General features: G+C 35.7%; 1 protein-coding gene across 3 annotated transcripts in view; it reads right to left on the reverse strand.

Moving 5' to 3' along the window:
- Positions 1-25,068, reverse strand: part of LOC136042027 (late secretory pathway protein AVL9 homolog) — a 111,333-nt gene that overhangs the window by 80,853 nt on the left and 5,412 nt on the right. For 2 of the 3 annotated variants that reach the window (XM_065726885.1, XM_065726882.1), the window contains exon 2: positions 5,936-6,016. In XM_065726885.1, coding sequence (XP_065582957.1) covers positions 5,936-6,004 — 69 coding nt within the window. In that variant the 5' untranslated portion in view covers positions 6,005-6,016. Of the gene's footprint in view, positions 1-5,935; positions 6,017-13,492; positions 13,592-25,068 lie in introns of all 3 variants that reach the window. The other variant, XM_065726883.1, reaches the window with a different exon arrangement.

Here is a 25,068-nt window from a genome sequence, read left to right on the forward strand (position 1 = left end):
GCGATGATCCTGAAACCATTATGCGGCTTATACTTGTTATCGTTAGATTAAAAAGGTTCTGGGACCGAATTGGAAACGAGTACAAGATTTATTGATTAAAAACTGTGGTTTTCATGTAGTACTATATTTTCGGCGTGACTCTACTTACAGCAAATTCCTCAGCATTCATGTAGACAATCTTCGATTGAATGACTTTAGAGTTTGAAAATATCCCTTTCCTAGCTGTATAATATTGATATATGTGTCCTAAGGGTAAAGTACTTAAAAAATGTTTGTGAATTTGTTTATGAATAAAACTTGTAAGTACAATAAAAGTCTTTGTCTTTATATTTCTTTTTCCACGATGAATCTTCAATATATTTCACTGTTGCTATAAAGGCATCTTTAGCCTGTGTGCATCCGTTGACATTAGGTACTCCCGTCCAAGATTGTCTCTAGTATATCTGTAACATTCTGGGTAGCAAAGAGACGGATTATTGACCGTGTAAAAAGGTGTACTATATTTTAACCATAAGGTTGTTGTCTGTTTCATTTCACCGCTGCTAGCGCGTTCAATTTCCAATAGAGTAGAATCATCCATTACTAAAAATATGCTAAGAACAAGATATGTATTCATAATACTTCAAAATGATAAAATCACCTAAACTGTTACTAAACAAACAGATTTGCGCAATAGATCAATAATTAATATCACTGTTCGATGCTAGCGTGCGTTCTGGAACGAACCCTTGCGGAGGGTTTATTTCCAAGAAAATAAAACCAAGAATGATTAGTTGGTTCGGGTGCTTAAGGCATCATTCTGTTTGGGGATTCTCTGGTCTTATGTTGGATTCCTAAAGGAACATAGCGACGAAGACCACACTGCCTTTCCATAACAAACAAATAAAAAGTAGAAACAATAGGGAAAAACTTTTCAAGACAGTGGAAATTAGTTCTGTGAATATTTCGGCCCTATGTCCAAGGGTCTTCTTCAGCACAATACGAGAACAAGAAACAATATATATATATAAACTTACATTAAATTGTGAGAATTAAAACTAGATAATGTTTTTTAAAAACTTTTTTAACAACAGCTCTAAGCATCCTTACTTCAACGAAGTTCAACCAGGACTGACAAAAAGAATGAACTGAGAATATAAATTTATTCAAACTAAAGATAACAAAATGATTAAGTGCAATTTCTCAGAGCCAACCTTGCTTTTTTAGCAGCCTGTCTCAAAGACCTTTTCGTAGCTGATTCAATACTATTACAAATCGGTTTAGTAAAATATTTTGTTAGATCATTTTTAATTAAATTTGAGTATAAAGAATTTAGTGAGTATTCCCCTAAGTCCCTGTTCAAAGAAACATTATTATTTATTTTGAGATTAAGAAATAAATCGTTTAGAAATAAATTATTTATAATCAGATATTATTTATAATATTGCTTAAAATAGATTTATAATTAGAAATAAATAAATCGTCACTGTTAAAAGAAAAATCACCTAATAGAAAAATAGGAAATATAATTGTTTCCAATTTGGTTCAAGAACCTTTTAAATCTAACGAGAACGAGTATAAACCGCATAATGGTTTCAGAATCATTGCCAGATATGGGAAAATATTTTTCAAACTTAAGTTTTAATTATACTTAAAAAGTACCTATGAGGAATTACGTGGCATTATGACGAATCTATGCATGTCTACTTTTTCAACCGCTTCGAATAAAAAATTTATAAATCGTCACTGTTTAAAGAAAAAATCACCAAATAAAAAAAAAAATAATAATTGTCAGTGGTTTTTTTTTTGTTAGTGGAAAAATAATATGTGAGTGGATCTTTTTTAATATTTAGACCTAGGGAAATGAATGTTTAGAAGAACATTCCACTATACAGTCTATAAACAGTCTTTAGTTGTTTTTTTCTAATTGATCTAAACAGAAGGTGCCAGCGCTGGTGCATTTTAAAGAACTGAAATTTCGACTTCTGCCTTTTCAGCATAATACCATGAGTTTAAGCGCTGGGTAATTTATATCCTAATAAACATTTTTAAATGTCATATAGAATGGAAGATGAAAAATGTCCTAATACTGTGTCGAATTTATTAATATTTAAGTTCTATCTAGACAAAAACCTTTTAATAAACTGGACATCAAATACTATTAAATAGCATTAATAAACCCAAGGAGTTATATTTTTCAACATTATCTTGAAAAAGCCTTTTCCTTATCCCCTTCAATCACTGGTTTTAAAACTTTTCCCCTGTAAAATTAAAACTTTCTATGAAATAGAGAAATTACTGTCTAAAAACAGAGCAACCCCCTCCTTGCATTTTAGATATGTTTTTTTTTCAGTTTCAACATCGTTCTTTGCTTTTAACAAAACATTTGACCTATTTCAACACATTTTCGTGTTTAATTTCATATTTCCTTGTTGTTAAAAAGGGCATAGAATTTAAAACCTTTTCTTGAATCACCCTTCTCCTTAGTTACAGTGAATTCGTAGAAATTGACTGCAATGTGGCACCCTGTGGTACCCGTCATCATCACTTGAGCATTTTCTGACGTTTGGATATCCCGATAGATATTTTTTTATTTGAAAAGTGGGAACATACCATTTCATTGTTAACTCGTGATACTATATGGTAATTCTCAGACAGTGAAACTCAATTCCTAGCTCGTGAAACCCTCTGGCAAACACTATCATTTCTAAGGCGTTTTCAGCCATTTGTCTAAAAAAAATAGTCCTATAAGCTAAAACTAACCATTGTTTTCATTTGATCAAAGGGGATCTCCATTACATTGTTAGAATTTGATAATCCAAGGCAATTCACGCCACCTTCTCCTTATTTCCAATGATTTTGCAAAATTACGCCCCTTCGTTGTTAAAAAGGGTTTATAATTTAAATTTTTTCTTGAATAATCCTTTTCCTTATTACCATCAACCAGAAGTTATTAATATTATCCCCTGTAAACTGAAACCTTCTAAAACATACAAAATTACCTTCTAAAAGAGAGAAAAAAACACACCCACAAACAAAGAGAGGAACAAAAAACTAACACAGAGAGTCAAAGACACAGAGTCAGACGCACAGGCACAGAGAGAGAGACCGAAGCACACATGCAAAAACAAACAGAGTCAGACATACGAACACACAAAGACATACAGAGAGACGAAAACACAAACAAACACACATTGTCAGACACATAGGTACAGAGAGACTGAAAAAAACACAATTTTTCTATTTTAGTTTATACTGCTATTTTGTAGGAAACTGGTTGAAAACTCTTTAGGAATAACAAGGTGTACAACAGGGCAGCCGCATAGCTGCAGGATGGCGTGGACTGCAACGAGTCATCAGTAGATAAATATTGGAAATTTCGTTTAAGTTTATACGATCGATTTTGGTGTTTACTGTTTGAATGGTCATTTTGTTTTGTAGAAAAATGGTTGAAAAGGCTTTAAGAATGATAGTGTATACCAGAAGGTGCCACATTGCCACATTGCATCAGCCACATTGCATCACTGACTGGGAATTGCCACAAAGTATCACGATTTAACAATGAAATGCTATGTTCCCACTGTACAGATAACAAATATATATTGGGGTATTCAAAGTCAAAAAACACTTAAGTGATGATGACGGGTAACACAGGTTACCACCGTGCAGCCAATTTTTACAGAATCATTGAAAAAAGGAGAAGGCTCATTAAAGAAAACATTTTAAATATCATGCCCTTTTAAAAATAAGGAAATACGAAATTAAAGACAAAGAGATATTAAAATAGGTCAAATGTTTTGCAAAAAGTGAGGAGCCATGTTGAAAATTCAGAGCCATATCTAAAACGCAAGGAGGGGTTGCCCTGTTTCAAGGTAACTTTCGTATGTTTTAGAAGGTTTTAGTTTTACTAGGGAAAAAATACAAAATCACTGGTTGAAGGGGATAGGGAAAAGGCATATTCAAGAAAATGTTGAAACCATTATAGGATTTACACTCGTTCTCATTGGATTACAAAGGTTCTCGGACGCAAATTGGATGAGAGTATAGGATTTATCGATTAAAAGCTGTGATTTTCACGCAGTACTATATTTTTGATGTCGTGGCTACACTTACAGCAAATGTCTCAGCATTTATGCGGATAATCCCTGATTGAATGACTTTATAGTTGAAAATATCTTTTACCTTGCTGCATAATATTGATTTCAGTGCCTTAAGAGCAAAGCGCTTTAAAAATGTATGTGAATTTGTTTATTAATAAACTTTTAAGCACAATAATAGTCCTTATTTTCATCTTTTAGGTTTGCCTGTTCCAAAATAAACCTATAACGTATTTTACTGTTGCAATTAATGCACCTTTTAGCCCATGTAAATACGTAAACATTAGGAACACCCGTTCAAGATTGTCTCTAATATAGCAGTAAAATTCTGTGTAGCGAAGAGGAAACGACACACTATTGATATTATAAGAAGGTGTACAATGCTCTAACCATAAGGGTACTCTTGGTTTCATTTCACCACTGATAGCGCGTTCAACTTCCAATAGAGTAAAAGCATCCATTGCTAAATAGATGTTAAGAACAAGATCAATATCCATAATGTTGTCACTCTGACAATATTCCCTAAACTATTACTTACCAAACAGGTATGCCCAATCAATAATCAATAACATTGTTGGATGCTATTGTGCGCTCGAGAACAAACTATTGCGTAGAATTTATATCCAAGAACATAACATTAGGAATGATTTGTTAGTTTGGATGACTAAGGCGCCTTTCCCTTGGAAACATCTCTAGTCTTTCGTTCGATTCTTACAGCAGACAAAATCTTTGATGGCGGATTATAAAGCTTCACTGAGGAAAAACCTTGAAAAAAAATCTCGAAGAAAACATCTTGATGAAAAAAGTATCTCCAACAACAAAATGTCTTGGGGAAATAATCTTGAAGAAAAATGTCTTGAAACATCTTGAAAACTGTCTTGAAGAAAAATATTTTTTAAAACTTCTTGAAATGTCTAAAAGAAATCTTAACTCTTGAAGTCTTGAAGAAACACGTATTGAAACGTCTTGAAAAACGTTTTGAAGAAAAATGTCTTAAAATGTTTTGAAACCTCTTGAAAATCTTTTGAAGAATGTCTTGAAGAAAATATTCACTTAAGTATTACGTAAAACCCACGTTTGCACAAAACGTGATCCTCAGTTAAAACCAGGGCTTCCCCACTTGACTAGCGTCCCGTGAGCTCTAGCAAAAAAAGTTATGTAAGATAACATTCTCAAAATTTTAACAAGTCATACAAGACTACGCCACCCTTAATAAATTTGCAGAAGTAAACAATTACGTAACAAACAGGTGTACATAATCATTATCAAAGTCTTTAAGAAAATCAATATCACCTGCTAGTTGTCAGGGACCTGAAACCGGTTGCCAGGGCCCAGCCACATTTGTCGGGCCTACACTGCTAGTATATCTTATTTTAAAGATTAACATAAAATCAATAGATTTCATAAAAAGGTCACAAATTCTGCAAACTAGTTTTTTAGGTATAACCGATTTTGTTTTATGGCTGAGGGATTTACCTGAAAATTTCCAGGAATTTTTTAGGGGGGTAGGGGAATTTATAATTCCGTGTTTGTTGGAATGGAGCAAACTATTTTCTTTTGTCTTTTTCCTGAATAGTAGCATACACTACAGTTTTTTTTTTCGTCTTAATGCAAAGCTCTATAGCATTGTTTGTTTTGTTGACTAGGTTAAATTAGCTTTTGAACAGTCCAATTGTATTCTGGTCAACAGATATTTTAGAGCTAAAACAACTTTGCAAAGGGATATTTACCTGAGACTAAGCATGAGCAGTTATGAAAAAGAACCATCATATGTGATTGTATCCTGTATAATATACTGATTTTGTGTTTTTATTTTAGTGTATCTTTATCAGACTAAATTTAACTTAAAAAATGTTTACCTGCCATCCTTTTAGATGATTGAATCCAACTACGACTATATGAAGGATAGGTGAAGCTCCAGAGGCCATCTTTAATTATTCCTGAATAGAAAAAAAAAATCTTCTCATTACAATTGTTTAGTTTTGCTTTTAAGATTGTAAATCATTTGGCAAGAATATAAATCACGACAAATAAAATTAAACAGTCCTAATCCCAAAAAGTGAATTAAAAATACTACAGTTAGGAATTAACCTTAGGCACGAAAATCAAAATGAAGCTTTTTTGCGTATCTTAGTAAAAAAAGAAAAAAGGATCTTTTGATATAACTTTTTGCAACTTTATACTTTGATTCAATTGATACTTTTTTGACACTGATTTAACTTTAGCTGATTTCAAATACGTAATTAAAATTTGTTATATGTTTCCCAGAGGAATTGTCCAAGGACAGTTTTTTAAGTCGTCGCTTAACTGACAAAAACGTGGTTTGATCCCATTTTCCAGGGTTATAATCAAAGAAAGGTTAATATGGCTAAGCCATGTTTTAAGGATAAAGGTTGACACATTGCTAAAGATAGTGCTTTTTGACCATCAATCTTGGACAAAACGCAAGGCTAGTGGGTGGGTCGTCCCTGAATAAGATAGAGGAGGGCATTAAAAAGAATTTAAACGAAATAGGAGCTTCATAGAATGGAGTAAAGAGCAAAGTTTTGAATACCATGAGGTGGAGGAGGAGCGCGCATAGCTGTGATGGCTTTAAGAGGCTAGGCGCTGCCGTCATCTGTCAACTGTAGCCTTAACATTCAGCTCTGGGTCTGTTATGTTCAGTTTTGTGTCTAATTTCGAAGGTAGGTTTGGCAATTATTTGATATTTCACAACCTTTTTTTTATAAATATAGCTGGAAAATTGGCTGTGTTCCTACCGAAGCTTTTAGTTTTGACTCTGAGTTTAAAAAAAACTCTTGTTGGCCTATATTATTTCATTTACACATCTGAATTTTTTAGTACAACATATACAGAAATATGTAAAAAAAAATCCAAAAGTTACTGTTCTACTATTGCAGGTTACAAAAATGTCTCCTCAATATATTCCATCTTTAAATTTCTACAGAGAATCATATTAACATTTCTAGCAATTTTTTATCAATTATTAGCTAAGAAACTCTTCTCAGGCAACGGGACCCCATATTTCACTTGGGTTAAGCTCTAATGTGTAATATTCGATTTACCCAACCCTTTGTGTTAACTTTTGGAAATGAACCTTTGCTAAGGCGAAAATTGTTGCTCTTTTATAGATTATATTAAAATACTAAAAATAAACTATCCCTCCTCAATCTTTATGGGGACCTAGAACACATAAGCCTATCTCAAAGTACTAAAACTCAAGCCTGACAAGAGCCTAAGGCAGAGGCTATGAGGCTTATGGGCAATGAGGTAACTGAAAGTTTGTTACTGGCTTGGTTGCTGTTGGGCCCAAGAATGGTAAGAAACAGCCAATTTACTAAACCCGCAACTACACCTAGTAAAATTGCACTATCTGCACAATCCTTGCTCTGATCTGTGTCACCATACTATGCGTGTTGCTCTGTCACTATCAGCTACTTCTATATTCTACTTCTATATCAGCTATTTCTATCGGCTACTACTACTATCAACTAGTACTATCAGCTACTACACAAAAAGAAAATTCTAAGAAAAAACGAAGAACAAGATTTCTAAAGTTATGTCTCGTAAAATATAAGTGATAGTGGGAAAATTATTTTCCATTCATTACACTCGCTAAAATGAATAAGCAAAGGTTCATTTTATATTACTAAAAGCTTTTAGGATACTGAGATATATCAAACAGTTCGTGGTAACGAACTGTAGTAAGGAGCGACCCGGCATAACAGTAAACGAAACTCTAAAAAACGGAATTTTGATGCTAAAAGATACATCAAAAGAATCGGATTTTCATGCTCATTTTCAATATATAAGTTTCATCAAATTTAGTCTTTGTCATCAAAAGTTACGAGCCTGAGAAAATGTGCCTTATTTTGGAAAATAGGGGGAAACATCCCCTAAAAGTCATAGAATCTGAAAGAAAATCACACCATTGCATTTAGCGTATCGGAGAGCCCTGTAGCAAAAATGTCAAGCACTTATCTACAAAAATGTGAAATTTTGTATTATTTGCCAGATAACAGATCACGGGTGCGTGTTTATTTGTTTTTTGGGGTTTTTTTCCAGGGGTCATCGTGTCGACCAAGTGGTCCTCGAATGTCGCAAGATGGCTCATTCTAACGGAAATGAAAAGTTCTAGTGTCCTTTTTAACTGACCGAAAAATGGGAGGGCACCTAGGCCCCCTCCCACGCTCATTTTTTCCCAAAGTCAACGGATCAAAATTTTGAGATAGCCACTTTGTTCCTAATAGTCAAAAACTACAATAACTATGTCTTTGGGAATGACTTACTCCCCCAGAGTCCCTGGGGGAGGGGCTGCAAGTTACAAACTTTGACCAGTGTTTACATACAGTAGCGGTTATTGGGAAGTGTACAGACGTTTTCAGTGGGATTTTTTTATTTGGGAGGTGGGGTTGAGGGAAGGGGGCTATGTGGGAGGATCTTTCCTTGGAGGAATGTGTCGTGGGGGAAGAGAAATTCAATTAAAAGGGCGCAGGATTTTCTAGCATTACTATAAAAAAAAACAATGAAAAAATAAACATGAAAAAGTATTTTTTTTTCATTTGAAAGTAAGGAGTAGTATTGATACTTTAAACGAACAGAGATTATTAGGCATATGAGGGGTTCTAAAAATACTTTAGCATAAAGAGCGAGATATTTGGGAGGAGATAAATACCTCGCTCTTTATCCTAAAGTATTTTTAGTAATTTCAACTATTTATTCTACGGCCTTTCTGATTCACGGGTCATCCTGAAAGAATTGGGACAAAACTTACGATTTAGTGTAAAGAGCGAGGCATGAACGAGGGTACAAAACCCCTCATATACATAATAAAATATAAGAATATAAAAGTTTGTTTTGTAAGTTAATTCTTAAGTTACGTATATTTTTTACTAATAAAAAGATTCGTTAAAAATTAAGTTCTAGTTGTCTTTTTAAGTGACCAAAAAATTGGAGGGCAACTAAGCCTCCTTCCCCACCCCTTATTTCTCAAAATCGTCAGATCAAAACTAAGAGAAAGCCATTTAGTCAAAAAAAGAACTAATATACAAATTTCATTTTAATAATTTATGTCTGGAGAGCCAAAATCAAACATGTATTAATTCAAAAACGTTCAGAAATTAAATAAAAAAAGTTTTTTAACTGAAAGTAAGGAGCGACATCAAAACTTAAAACGAACAGAAATTACTCTGTATATGAAATGGGTTGTCCCCTTCTCAACGCCTTGCTCTTTACGCTAAAGCTTTTAATTGTTTTAAAAAGTAGAATTGTGGCAAAGAGTCAAACTTTAACGTAAAGAGCGAGGGATTGCGGAGGGGACAACCCATTTCATAATTTTTCGTTTTAAGTTTTAATTTCGCTCCTTACTTTCAGTTTAAAAAAAAACTAGTTTTTTTCATTTAATAGCCCTGAAAAGACAATCAGGCGAAAAGACGAAGACACAGCTGTATCTCAGAAACTTTAAGTCATAATGGAATGATTCTTTTTCGTTGAATACACCAGCTAAAATGAGTAGGTAAAGGTCCAGTTTTGTTACTATTAAATAAAAAAAACTATTTTTTTTTATCTGAAAGTAAGGAGCGACATTAAAACTTAAAACGAACAGAAATTACTCCGTATATGAAATGGGTTGTCCCCTCCACAATCCCTCGCTCTTTACGCTAAAGCTTTTAATTGTTATAAAAAGTAGAATTGTGGCAGAGTCAAACTTTAGCGTAAAGAGCGAGGGATTGCGGAGGGGACAACCCATTTCATATACGGAGTAATTTCTGTTCGTTTTAAGTTTTAATGTCGCTCCTTACTTTCAGCTAAAAAAATTAGTTTTTTTATTTAATTTCTGAACATTTTTGAATTAATGCATGTTTGGTTTTGGCTCTCCGCACATAAATTATTAAAATGAAATTTGTATATTAATTCTTTTTTTGGCTAAATGGCTTTCTCTTAGTTTTGATCAGACAATTTTGAGAAATAAGGGGTGGAGAAGGAGGTCTAGTTGCCCTCCAATTTTTCGGTTACTTAAAAAGGCAACTAGAACTTTTAATTTTTAACGAACATTTTTATTAGTAAAAAATAAACGTAACTTAAGAATTAACTTACGTAACAAACTTTCATAATCTTATATTTTTATTATGTATACGAGGGGGTTTGTACCCTCGTTAATACCTCGCTCTTTACACTAAATCATAAGTTTTGTCCCAATTCTTTAAGAATGACACCTGAATCAGAACGGCCGTAGAATAAATAGTTGAAATTACTAAAAATACTTTAGCATAAAGAGCGGGGTATTTATCTCCTCCTAAATACCTCGCTCCTTAAGCTAAAGTATTTTTAGAACCCCTCATATGCGTAATAATCTCTGTTCGTTTTAAGTTTCAATGCTACTCCTTCGTTTCATTTGAAAAAAACGTTTTCATATTTATTTTTCATTGTTTTCTTATAGTAATGCTAGAAAATCCTGCGCCCTTTTCATTGAAGTTTTCTTCCCCCATGACAGATTCCTCCAAGGAAAGCTCCTCCAACATAGCCCCCTCCCCTCAGCCCCACCCCCAAACAAAATAAAATCCCCCTGAAAACATCTGTACACTTCCCAATAACCATTATTATATGTAAACATTTGTCAAAGTTTGTAACTTGCAGCCCCTCCCCCAGGGATTGTGGGGGAGTAAGTCATCCCCAAAGACATAGTTATTATGGTTTTCGACAATGCTGAACAAAATGGCTATCTCAAAATTTTGCCCCGTTGACTTTGGGAAAAACAAGAGCGTGGGAGGGGGGCTAGATGCCCTCCAATTTTTTGGTCACTTAAAAAGGGCACTAGAGCTTTTCATTTTCGTTAGAATGAGCCCTCTTGCGACATTCTAGGACCACTTGGTCGATACGATAACCCCTGGGAAAAAAAAACAAACAAACAAATAAACACGTACCCGTGATTTGTCTTCTGGCAAAAAATACGAAATGCCAAAATATTTTTAGAACCCCTCATATGCGTAATAATATCTGTTCGTTTTAAGTTTCAATGCTACTCCTTCGTTTCATTTGAAAAAAACGTTTTCATATTTATTTTTCATTGTTTTCTTATAGTAATGCTAGAACATCCTGCGCCCTTTTCATTGAAGTTTTCTTCCCCCATGACAGAATCCTTAAATAATTCCCCCTATTTCCTTAAATAATGCAAATTTTCTCAGGCTCGTAACTTTTGATAGGTAAGACTAAACTTGATGAAACTTATATATTTAAAATCAGCATTAAAATACGATTCTTTTGACGTAGCTATTGATATCAAAATTCAATTTTTTAAAGTTTTGATTACTATTGAGCCGGGTCGCTCCTTACCACAGTTCGTTACCACGAACTGTTTGAAAAGAACTTCGAATATTGAGAAACGCTATAGCGTTGCCTATAATAAAGGTCATAGGGCTCCAATGTTTTATTATTAATTTATATTATTTTTCCCAGAGGCACTTCATATGGAAGGGGTGTTCGTATAAACTTCGGAGGAGGCTATTTCGATTGCAAATCGTATGGGCCCCTGATTAGAAAGTTGTAATACCCTTAAGGGGGGGCAGCAAGACCCCTCCCGCCCTTTTCCCCAAATTCATTCGATAAAGATTTTAGATAGCCATTTTGTTTAAAATAGTTCAAAGATCAGATAACAAAAACTCTGGTGTCGAAACAACCCTCCAGGACCCAGAGATAGGCGTTGTAACTTAAGCCTTGGGGGCATATAAGGTCTTTATGGAAGGGATGCTCGTATAAACTTTAGAGAGAGCTCATTTGATTGGATATTAAAAGTTCAATTTTGCGTTTTAAAAGTTAAGAGATCGGAGGGCAACTAGCCCCCCATGCCCTTTTTTACAGAATCCATCCGATATAAATTTAAGATAGCTATTTTGTTAAAAATGGATAAACATTAGATAGCAAAAACTCCGAGGTCGACACAAACCCCCATAGCCCAGGGGAAGTGCTTTAAGTTATGCCCTGGGGGTACATACGGTTTGTATGTAATGGTTGGTCGTGTAAACCTCAGAAATGGCTTATTTGATTGCAAACTGGAAGCTCTAGCTGTCTTTTTATGAGTCAAAAAGCGGTCGGAGGGCATTTATCCCCCCCCCCCACAAACACACTCACTTACCCATGTTTCTCCAACATGATGTATTTTGACCAGATGTATTTGGTAAAAATTTTGAGATTGACAGTTTGTTTGAAGCAGTCCAACGATCAGATATCAAAAATTATGGGGTTAACACCCCCCTGAGTCCAGGGGAAGGGTTGTAACTTATGCCCAGGAGGCATATAAAACTTTTATTGAAAAGTGGTCATATAGTCCTCGAAGGGGACTTAAATAATTAGAAATCGAAAGTTAAATTCCCTTTTTAAGAGTTAAAAGTTATCCGAAGGCAACTAGCCTCCCCCCCCCCCAACCTCTTTTCTCTAAATGCGTCCTAATGAATTTTTTATATGGCCACTTTATTTGAAAAAGACCAAAGATCATATAACAAAAATTCTAGGGATAACACAGCCCCCAGAACCTGGGGGCAAGTGTTGTAAACTATGCACCGTGTGCATTTAAGGTTTTAATGCACGGGATGGTTTTACAAACTTCGGAGAGGGCTCATTTGATTGTAAATCGGAATTTGTAGAGCCCTTTTAGAAGTACTTCATATGGATGTGCCTCTAGAGGCACGTTCTTATGTGAGGGTTTTTGAGAACAGTTCAAGATCAAATCAGTCCAACCCCCACCTCCTGTCAAAGAACTTATGAGGCTATTTTATTCCAAAACGTAAGGGAGCTGACCCCAGGCCTTCTTTGCATTGCCAAACCCTCCCACCCACAAAAAAAAAACACAACTTGTTAACAATTATTTTATTCCAAAAGTTATGACAGGTCACCCCGGTTCTCGACGGGCTGACTTCCCCCTTCCCCTAAAAAATAATTAACAATATTGTATTCCAAAGCTTATGGGGGTTGACATCTTGTCTTCCATGGCCTGATACACCTCCCTCCTAAAAGAAATTATCAATGATTGATAAATCCTGATATCTGGGCCCTGGCCCTCCCTCCATGGCCCAAATCCTCCCCTCGCAAAAAAATTGTTAACGATATTCTGTTCCGTAATTATGTGATCTGATTCCCAACCCTCCTTCCAAGGTCCGACCCCCTCCTCCCACCCAAAAACACTAATTAAGGATATTTTATTCCCAAAATTACAGGAAATCAGTTTATTAGCTTTTTCCAAAGGTATCGAAGACACCTATATTCTTCACTAGAAATAAGAGTTTGACTACTGCCCGTTTTCCTGACAGTAAAAGCATAAGACCTATTGCGTATTTGGCACTTTACTAAAATGAATTATTTTAAATATATTTTCTTTTGTACTTATAACAACATTGAAAATATAAGGAAAATTGCAGACAAACCAGATCAGGATTCACCAATAAGCCAACTAGGCCCTGCGGCTTTCACTCTGGGAATTCCCTGAAAATCTTGCGAAAACGGAGCGCCAAAAACACTACAACCTAGAAATGTTCGCATATAAAATTGAGTTGGCAAAAAGAAAGAAGACTATCAAAAAGAAATTCATTTGAGAATTCTGGTAGATTCCTCCACTGTAAAATTCCCTAGCTCACTCCCTTCGGAAACTTCTTTGTCCAGGAAAAATTTTCTCCGTGAAAAACCTTTCCAGCAGAAAATTCACCAGCCCACTACCAGGAACTTACTCCGTATACCACTACCAGCCCACTTTTTGGTCGCTTAAAAAAGGCACTAGAGCTTTAATTTCTCTTCAAATGGGTCCTTTCTCGATATTCTAGGACTAAGGGTTCGATACGATCACTCCTGGAAAAACAAAACGAGAAAACCAAATAAACACGCATCCATGATCTTTCTTTTGGAAAAAAATGCACAATTCAACATTTTTGAAGTTGGGAGCTTGAAACTTCTACAACAGAGTTCTCGGGTGCGAAGAATCTGATAAGGTGATTTTCTTTAAGACTTGTGACGCTTAGGGGATGTTTTCCCCTTTTTAAATAGAAGTAAATTTTATCAGGTGCGTAGCTTTCATTAAGAACTCTCAGAAATATCTCTTAATAAGGCTTAAATTTACCTCTAGTAACAACCCTCCACCTCGATAATTGCCTGCTAGGGTGGGCTAGCCACATATTGTCACGGTGGCGTGAATATGCATAGTCTTGGCTCAAAGAAACGTGGTATTTTCATTAAAAACACTCAGAAATGACCGAATGCAAAAATTTGTCTCTTTTTTCATTATTTCCGTGTTTCATTTTTCAAAATGTGATTTTTCTAGCATCAAAATTTGACTAATTGAATGTAACAGGCAGGTATATCTAATAAATCAATAGAAAAGGGACATTTTCACTATGACCTCACAGAAATATCTCTTAATATGGCTTAAATTTACATCTAATAACAAAACACCCATCTAGAATTAATTGCTAGGGTGAGCCAGCCACATCCTTTCATGGTGGCGTGAATATGCATAGTCTTGGCTCCAAGAAACGTGACATTTTCATTAAAACCTCTCAGAAAAAACCGAATACAAAAATGTATCTTTTTTTCATCGTTTGCATGTTTATATTTTCAAAATGTGATTTGGCTAGCATCAAAACTTACGTAAATTGAATGTAACAGGCAGGTGCATCTAATAGAACAATAGAAATGAGGCATTTTTATTAAGACCTATCAGAATATATCTCTTAATATGGCTTAGATCTAACCTCTAACAACAACCCTCCCCTTCCAAAACTGTATGCTAGGGAGGGCAAGCCACATATTTTCACGGTGGCCTGAGTTTGCATAGTCTCGGCTCGTAGAAGGGTGTTATAGTCATTAAAAAGCTCTCAGCCATAACCGAATACAAAAATGTCTCTTTTTTATCGTTTGCATGTTTCATTTTTCAAAATGAAATTTTGTTAGTATCAAGACTTAAATCAATTGAATGCAACAGGCAGATGCATCCAAAAGAACAACTGAAATGAGGCCTTTTCATTAAGACCTCTCAGAAATATCTCTTAATATGGCTTAAATTTACCTCTAATAACAAGCTTTCCCATTGGAATTACTTGCAAGAGTAGGCCAGCCTCATAATGTCACGGTGGCGTAAATATGCAGTCTTGGCTCAAATAAAACGTGATATTAACATTACAAGGTCTCAGAAAAAACGAATACAAAAATGTATCTCTTTTCCCAGTAATTAAATGTTTCATATTTCAAAATGTGATTTTGTTAGTATCAAGATTTAAATTAATGGAATGTAACAGGAAGGAGCATCTAATAGAGCAGTAAGGGCTCTTAGAAATACATTTTAACAAGGCTTAAATTTACCATTAATAACTAACATCCTCCTCTGTAATTGCTTGCTAGGGTGGGCCAGCCGCAAATTGTCATGGTGGCGTGAACATGCATATTCTTGGATCAAAGAAACGTAGCATTTTCATTACTAGCTCTCGGAAATCCCCAAATGCAAAAATATCTGTCTGTTTTATCATCCTTTGCGTGTTTCATTTTCAAAATGTGATTTCGCTAGTATGAAAATTAAACTTAATGGAACATAACAGGCAGGTAGATCTTATAGAGCAAAAGAAACGAGGCATTTTCATTGAGACCTCTCAGAAATAACTCTTAATATGGCTTATATTTACCTCTAATACCAAAACCTCCCCCTCTAGAATTGCTTACTAGGGTGTGCTATCCATAGTTTCATACAGTGGCGTGAATATACATAGTCTTGACTTAAAGAAACGTGGCTTTTTCATTAAAACCTCTCAGAAATAACAGAATGCAAAAATGTGTCTTTTTTATCATTTCAAACTAATATCAAACTTTAAGTTAATTGAATGTAACAGACAGGTGCATCTAAAAAAGCTATAGAAATGAGGCATTTTCATTAGGACCTTTCAAAAATGTATCTTCATATATTTTAAATTTACCTATAATAATGACCCTCCCCCTCTGGAAATGTCTGCTAAGGGGGGGGGGGGGGGGGCTTTCAATAATTTGCCATGTGGTGTGAGTTGCCTTGGACGAATGGGCTCTACAGCTAAAAGTTAAGCTAGGAGGTATTAACAAAATTTTTCGACAGGGATCTGAAGGGGGTTAAAATCTAACACTCATCCAAATAACAGGGGGCATTTTCATTAGAACCTCTCAGACAAATCTCTTCATATGACTTAAAGCCTCTAATAACAACCATCCTCCTGGAATTGGTTGCTAGACTTCCCACCTTTCTTTAATGCACAGTTATTTTGCTTATATTTTATCCTATATCAGGTTTCTTCACGTTTTGTTTTTCCATTTGTTGAGTTTTAATTATTTTTTTGTAATTTCATGATTTTATAAGGTTTTTTATTAATAAAAACTTATAATAAAAATGTATTTATAATAAAAATGTTGTATGTAAAAAAGCCTTCATTCTATAGATTTCTTATTCCAAGACGAATCTTCAATCTGTTTCACTATTTCAATTTAAGCCACTTGTTGCCTATGTAAATAAGCATGCATCCTCGTTTAAGATTGCCTCTAATAAACTTGAAAAATTCTATGCAGTGAAGAGGAAAAGAAAGACTTTTGATCGTATATGAAGGTATATTCTAGCCATAATGATACCTTCACTTTTATTTCATCTCTGATAGCAAATCAAGTTCCAATAGGGTAAAAGACTCCATTACTAAAAATATTCAAAGAACAACCCCCAATATCATCCGATATCACTACAATCAAAACAACTACAAATCCATGTGGCTGTATAAATTTGAACCCTGGATATATATGTATTAAACTGTGAGATAAAACTGTTTTTCTTTGTTTTTTGCACTTTCCCTGGTCTTGTGTTACCCTAGGTGTTGATTTAAGGGACCTACCTCAGTGCTGTGATTGATATATTTAGACTTTTGGGCAATTCATTTTATTTTCAATTCTCCAGGGAATTGCACATCTTCCCGTTCTTCATTATTTACCTATACAGTGTTGCCGGTCTAAATTTGCGAAGTATCTGTTTTTTTGATAAAGCCACAGATTACGTAAGCTGAATCGTTTATTTTCTTAATTCGGGGAAACCTGTGCAGAAGAGAGCGATCACAAACACGAAGAGCCATATTGGTACCGGCGGGATATTCATCCTTAAACTGCTAGGGATAGGCAATTTGAGTATCCGCGCTTCCCACAGGTCCCCCAAGTTCTGAAAACTCCGTGATAAATTGATATCTGTTGGCTGAAAAGCTTTTTTTCCCGCATTTTTTTCCAGCGATTTTTTCTCATATCATGCCGCCACCTAGCGAAATTAAGGCCACATCAAGTAGAAGACCAAAAAGGACTCATATAAGTCCGAAAAAAGGATCCGACAATTGTCTTGCCTGCAATATTGCATTAGAAAATGATTCTTATGCCATTCTTTGTGATGGGTGTGACAAGTGGATATGTACCGAGTGTCTAGACATGCCTGAACCTGAATATCCGCTTATCACGAAAATCTCCCGACGTGTAGATATTTGTATCAAGTGCCCAGCATGTAAATACGGATCAACATCTGTTAATACTCAAAATCCTAGCGTTGAGAATATCGTAAAAGCTACAATAGATAGCATGAAAAATGAGATTATTGATAAAATCCCATCTCAAGCGGCCTTTCAAGAAATTGTCCAAGCATCTTTAAAAGACTTGGAAACATCATTAAAAGCTGAAATCTCACAAACTGTCAGTGAGATAAAATCACAAGTGTCAGCACTGGAAACCCGGGTGTCCGAAAAATGCTCACTCTCTGAAATGCGTTCCGAAGTCCAGACGGTAGTTCTTCAAGAGACAACAAGCATCAAAGCCAATCTTACCCAGCATCTTGATAGTGAGATCCAGCGCCACTTTTCTGAAGAAAGGGACAGACAACATAGAGCCCTTAACATTGTTGCATTTGGGATCCCTCTGCAACCCAATGACCAACTATTCATCAAGTCTTATATTGATCAAAAGTATAAGCTCAGAGACGTTCACATCAATAATGTGAGAAGACTTCCAATCCCTACTAATTCTCTGCCATCTGCACGCCCTCCTCCTGTCCTTTTTACTGTCCCAAGCCTGGACATCAAAAGGTCAATCATCAACCGCTCCCGCGAGCTCCACGAGGATATACAATTTCGTGGTGACGCATCCAAGACAGAGAGAAACAGGAGGAAGGCTTTAGTTGAGGAGTTGAAAAGAAGAATAAGCTCAGGTGAGCCCAACCTCATGATCTTCAAGGGTCAAATCGTTCCAAAAAACGAGGCTGCTCATCGCAGTTGGGAAGCGCCACCCCGGTCCCCTCCAAAGCAATCCACGATGGAAACCTAGTTATATCATCGCATCCTCATGTAAATAGTTTTGTTTCCCCAGTGCTTCGTTTTGATAAATCGTCAGTTGATATTTCTTGTGAAGCTTCATCCAATCCTTCTCCAAATGTTTCCCATGTCGATTTAAGAGCTATTTCTGCTAATGCTAATTCAAATGTTATATCTAATAATTCGCTCGTGTCATGTCAGAATTCAGCGGATTCAAGTTTTTCAAGTACTATATCTGATATTACCTCTGAGTCTCAACAGCCAAATTTCCCGAGTCAGAAGCCCCTTTCTGAAAATACTTCCCGTGTTCTTTCAAGCAATGTTGACTGTCTGACAAAGCTTCTAGAATCCGAAGTGCTTCTTAGGGAGGAAGCAGCAGATGTTGCGAGTTTTGTTGAATTGTTACCGAAACATAGTTTTTTGGCGGTTACTGAAACATCCCTACAGATCTCGGGATATCAACTATTTAGCAACTTGGAGCATTCAAATTGTCGAAGAGGAGTTGGTGTTTATGTAAGAGATGGTATCCAGGTTAGTGTTGTAAATCCTACTATGCTTGATATATCTTTGATAGAAAGTGTATGGCTTGATATCTCCATTGCTAATAAAAATTAGCGTATTGGGAGCGTTTATCGAAGTCCAAGTGCTCCTTCCCTTGAAGATAGTGAATTGGCCCTCAAAACTATCATTGATGAAATGACATCTTCAATTTCCCTTCCTAGCTCATTTGAGTTAATAATCACTGGAGATTTTAATTTTCCTGCAATTGAGTGGGTTGAAGGAACTGGACATATTTCATCTAATAGTAGAGACTCACCTTTTTTTATCTTGCCTATCAAATAATTTTCTTCATCAGACTATCGATAAGCCTACACGCTATAGAGCTGATCAGAATCCCTCGCTGTTAGACCTCGTCATTTTGCGTGATACTGATTCCCTCATTCGTAATGATTATTTACCGCCAATTGCTAGTAGTGACCACCTAGTTATTCTGTCTGTGTTGTCCCTAAATAGTCGTCCTCAACCTAAATTTCGTCCTCAGACTTTCACCGACTATGAGGCAATACAGCAGGAACTTTCATCTGCAAACTGGTCAATGCTTATCACCAGTGACATCAATGAGTCGTGGCTAAATTTCAAAAAAACTCTTCTTGCTCTTGAAAAGAAACATTCCAGGGTTATTTTTAGGAAACAGCCCAAAACACTTCCCTTCCTCACTAAGGAAGTTAAGAAGCTGATTAACCAGAAATCTAGAGCTTGGAAACGGTATATGAAGAAGAGGAACCAGGAGACCCTGTCATTTTATAAGGCAGTACGGAATCGTGTAACAGATTCTGTAAAAAAAAACAACTGAAATCTGCCTACGAGGAAAATTTGGCTTCTGAGATCAAGTTAAGCCCAAAATCTTTTTGGAGACATGTCTCTTCTAAAAACCCAAATCATCATACTATTCCTGACCTTATTGACCACAGTGTATTACACTCATCTCCAATAGATAAGGCTGACATTCTAAATGCACAATTTGCTTCTGCCTTTACCCAAAATTCAGGCACCTCCTCACCAGGTCCTCCATTGTATGAAGTGCTTTTCCCTATACCTGATCTGTCAGTAGGTGAATTAATGGTTTTCAATAGCCTTGAGAAGCTTGATGTAAATAAGTCAAAGGGACCAGACAGTGTTCATCCACGTCTTCTTAGGGATTGTCGAAAAGCTCTCAGCTACCCCCTGTGCATGCTGTTCCGGTTATCTCTTCAAAATGGGGAACTACCGCATGATTGGAAAACATCTTATATAACCCCGATCCAGAAAAAGGGACGAAGAGACTCAGCAGAGAATTACCGTCCCTTAAGCATCACCTCTGCAGTTGTTAAGGTGCTTGAGAGATTTGTTAATAAAGCTCTAATTGAACATCTTGAGGTCAATAATATCCTTTCCACATCACAACATGGTTTCAGATCTGGTAGATCTGTGGACACTAACCTTATCCAAACACATAAATTAGTGACTACACTGCTTGATGAGGGTTTTCCTGTCGACATGATTCTTCTTCATCTGTCCAAAGCATTCGACAAAGTTTGTCATGAATTCCTCATAATCAAATTGAGGGCTGCAGGTGTCAACGAAGGTGTTGTACAGTGGATTATGGGCTTCCTTTCTGAAAGATCACAGAGTGTCAGAGTTTTTGATTTGCAAGGAACTCCTCATTTCTCTTCTCCCACAACTGTATTAAGTGGCGTGCCCCACGGCACTATTCTTGGACCAACACTTTTCAACTTCTATATTAACGAATTACCCACCCTTCTTTCAAATCTTATTACCCTTTACGCTGATGCCTCAAAACTAGTTGGAGAAGCGGCTACTACCTCTGACCAGCAATCAATTCAAACAGATCTTGATAGTCTAGTAAGATGGGCTAACATGTGGCTTTTGACTTTCAATGTTGACAAATGCCATGTAATTCATTTTGGAAAAAATAACAAGCATCACAAGTATTTCCTTCAAGACAACTTCCTTTCTGCTGTTTCCGATGAAAGAGATCTTGGGGCTATTGTAGATCACCAATTAAAGTTTAGCAGCCATGCTAAGTCTGTTTCATCTTCTGCAAATAAAACCCTCGGTATCATAAAAAGAACCATCTCCAGCCGACACCCTAGAGTTCTTATGAAGCTATATAAGGCGCTTGTACGTCCACGCCTGGAGGTTGGAATGTCATTGGCAGCCCCTTTCTTCAAAAAAGATAGGAAGTTGCTTGAGGATGTCCAGCGTCGTGCCACTAAGATGGTTACCAACATGAATAAATTTCCATGCGAAGAAAGACTACGTCGTTTGAAGCTGACAACGCTGACATACCGACGGAAAAGGGGTGACATTATTTTAACCAAAAAAATCCTCTCTAAAAATACCCTTCCCGGTCTCTTTGCACAGTCCTTGCATTCTGGTACTAGAGGACATTCTTTGAAGCTCTCCATGCAGCGTTCCACGAGTAGACATAGAAGCCACTTCTTCAGCCAAAGAATCATCAATATGTGGAACCAGCTCTCTGAAGAAACAGTTTCTGCTACTTCAATTGACATGTTCAAGTCCCACCTTGATAGGGAATGGCTCTGCCAGGAGTTCCTTTACAATTGGGAAGCTGCAGAGTCCTCCACAAGAGTCTAATCTAACAGCCACAATCTACACCAAACGAATTCTTTTTTTCTCATGGAGCATCACAAGGATGGATAATCCTTATATCGCTCCAAGCTGCGATTTAAGGTAAAATTTAATTTAAGGTAATACCCTCTATAGCAGTAATTAAAAAGAAGGTGCATATCAAATCTAACCAAATTCTAATAATCGATTTTCACCTATGCATGTTAATTATTGCAGCCATGGGAAAACACACGATCCATTGAATCATTCTACTAAGCAGGACAGGGCAATCTCCTTGTGTGGAATAGTTTATAATGTAGAAAGTATTATCCGAATATTATATAAAGGCTTTCATAGTGCAGCTGTCTAGCTCTCCTTTTCATTGGATGGAAATCACTTTCAAATCCTAATGTGGACAGAAATCTTTGATTATAAAGATTCCATGAATAAACGTCTTAAAAGAAAATGGAATCTAAAAAAACGTCAGAAGAAACGTTATTAGGTTTTTTCATTGACTCATGGCACCCAGAGGGTGCCATGAGTCAGCCATTGGTCATTTTTAGTTTATAAGGTTAATTTTATGGGGGAAGAGGTTGAAAAACCCTTGGGTGTGATAACTGTATGCCAGAGGGTGTCATTAGAAGAAATATTATTGGGGACTTTTCATTAAGTTTAAATGCATTTATTGATTCTAGAGTAAATAAACGATTCTAGTGTTTTTCATTAATCAATTCTATTGCAAACATATATTTTTGGAGAAAATTATCCGAAAATGTCATATTCATGATTATGGTTGCCAGATGGTTCAATAAGGCCAGTCATAACGTGGCCCAGTGGTTTAAATTGACATGTTGTATCATGTTGAGGGTGGCTTTTGAAAATACGGTTCAATGGATCTAAAGCATATTTTTTAACTGAAAAATACCTGGAAAATGTCTTAGGAATAATGAAGAGTGCCAGTGGGTTTTCGTGTGCCATCCATAGTTTGTCATGGTGGCATGGACTGACTTGGAAAAACGCGTTGAGCATGACTAGTAAAAACACGATCCACAGGATGCTGTGTGTCATCCATGGTTTGCCAAGGTTACATAAATTGCCTTGGACTAACGTGTTCTACAGCTTAAAGTTAAGGTGGAAGATATTAAAATAATTTTTCAGCAGAGGGAGAACTGAAATCCAACACTCAGTCAAAGAAATGAGACATTTTCATAAAGACCTCCCAGAAATATCTCTTAATATGGCTTAAATTTACCTCTAATAACAAAACTCCCCATCTCGAAAAGTGGCTCAAAGAAAAAGTCTTGCTCAAAGAAAAAGTCTTGGTTCAAAGAAAAGTGGTATTTTCATTAAAACCTCTCAGAGATAACCAAATGAAAAAATGTCTCTTTTTTACAGTTTCAATTTTCAGTTAAATTAATTGCATGTAACAGGTAGATACATCTAATAAAGTTATAGAAACATAAAGTTACATACATAGAGTCCATAAGGTTATAGAGGCATTTTCATCAAGCCCTCCTAGAAATATCTCTTAATATGGCTTAAATTTACCTATAATAACAACCCTCCTCCTCTGGAATTGTTTGCTAAGGGTGTACAATCCACAGTTTCCCAGAGTGGTGTGAATTGCCTTGGACTAATGGGCTTTACAGCTTACAGTTCAGCTAGGAGGTGTTAAATGAATGTTCCAACAGGGGGAGGGGGGCTAGAATCTAACACTCAGTCAAATACGTGGGCATTTTCATTAAAACCTCTCAGAAGTGTCTCTTCATAGGGCTTAAATTTACCTCTAATAACGACCCTCCCCCTGGAATTGGTTACTAGGCTTCCTACATTTCTTTAATACATAGTTATTTTGCTTATATTTTATCCTATATCAGGTATTTTTCTTTTTTCTTCTCGTTTTCTTTTTCCGTTTGTTGAGTTTTAATTGCTTTTTGTGATTTCATGATTTTACAACGTTTTTTATTATTGAAAGTTGTATGTACAAAAAAACAAATACCAATCTTTTAGCCTATGTATATAGGTATCCTTGTTCAAGATTGCCCCTAATATAAAAAAATTCTCTGTAGTGAAGAGAAAAAGAAGGAATTTTGATCATATATGAAGATATATTCTAGCCATAATGATACTCCTGCTTTTATTTCATCTCTGATAGCAAATTCAAGTTTCAATACAGTATAAGACTCCATTACTAATAAATGTGCAAAGAACAACCCACAATATTATCTGATAATACCCTCTTAAGCATTACTTAACAAGCAGGTGCACATTAAAACTAACCAAATTCCAGTAATCAATTTTCTCCCCTGCATGTTAATTATTGCAGCCATGGGAAAACACACGATCCATTAAATCATTCTAGTAAGCAGGACAGGGCATGAGTGGAATAGGTTATAACATAGAAAGTATTATCCAAATAATAATATTAGAAAGGCTTTCATAGTGCAGCTGTTTAGCACTCCTTTCCATCGGATGGAAATCATTTTTGAATCCTAATGTGGACAGAAATCTTTAGATTACAAAGGTTCCATGAAAAATCATCTTGAAAGAAAAAAAATCCTCTTGAAAGAAAAATGAAATTCTGAAGAAAACAAAATTTTGAAGAAAATAAATTCTGATGAAACTGAGTTCCTGAAGAGAAATATCTTAAAATATTATGTAACACCAATGTGTGTACTGTCATTACATAACACCCACATGTGCAATGTCATTACATAGCATTAAACGTTTGCCCCTGTCATTACATTACATGCATATGTGCATCACCATTACATAACACCCACATGTATACTGTGCTCATGAGGCCCTGAAGTCTTAGAAGTTATGCAAGATTACATCATCCTTAACACATGTAAATATTCCCTATTGTGTAACAATTCCATGTAAAAATTTTACTGAATTAGCAAATTTCATTTAAAAGCTTCTGATTGCTAAATCGAAATTTGACAACACATGATTAGGAGCATTGGCAATAAGAAGATTTTTCAGATAACTTTTAGAATTTGCAAGGGAAAAATTGAAGTATTCCTCTCAATGTTTATTTTTTTATACTTTTATGTACCTGTGAGTTCTTTAGTTGCTTAAATTTCTATTTGTTTTTAAGGATAAATGGTAAAGGTTAAAAATGGTGGTTCTCTAGAAAGGGACACCCTAAAACAAAAAAAGAGATATTTTTATATTGCTATTTTTTGTAGTTTTGTTTCCATTTTGACTATTCATCCTCAGCCACTTCCCTCCCCTTAATAGTTTTACATAGCTTTAGGCTACACAATATAATAAACTAATATACAAAACAACAACATTCCTGCTTTAAAATATTTACATTAGGCCTAATCAGATTATTTGTATTCCCATTTTTAACTCATTTAACATACAGTATCCAATATTCAGCCCAATTACTTAGGCTGCTCTGGACATCTCCAAGTCTACACAGAGAAACTGGTTTTACAACATATCAATCAATATAAAGAACAACAAACAAATATTTTATTAGGACTTTTATGTGTCCATAAGGGGGGGGGGGGGACTAACAACTATAA

This window comes from Artemia franciscana, unplaced genomic scaffold (genome assembly GCF_032884065.1).
Source record: "Artemia franciscana unplaced genomic scaffold, ASM3288406v1 PGA_scaffold_56, whole genome shotgun sequence".
In the NCBI taxonomy this organism is placed as follows: domain Eukaryota; kingdom Metazoa; phylum Arthropoda; class Branchiopoda; order Anostraca; family Artemiidae; genus Artemia; species Artemia franciscana.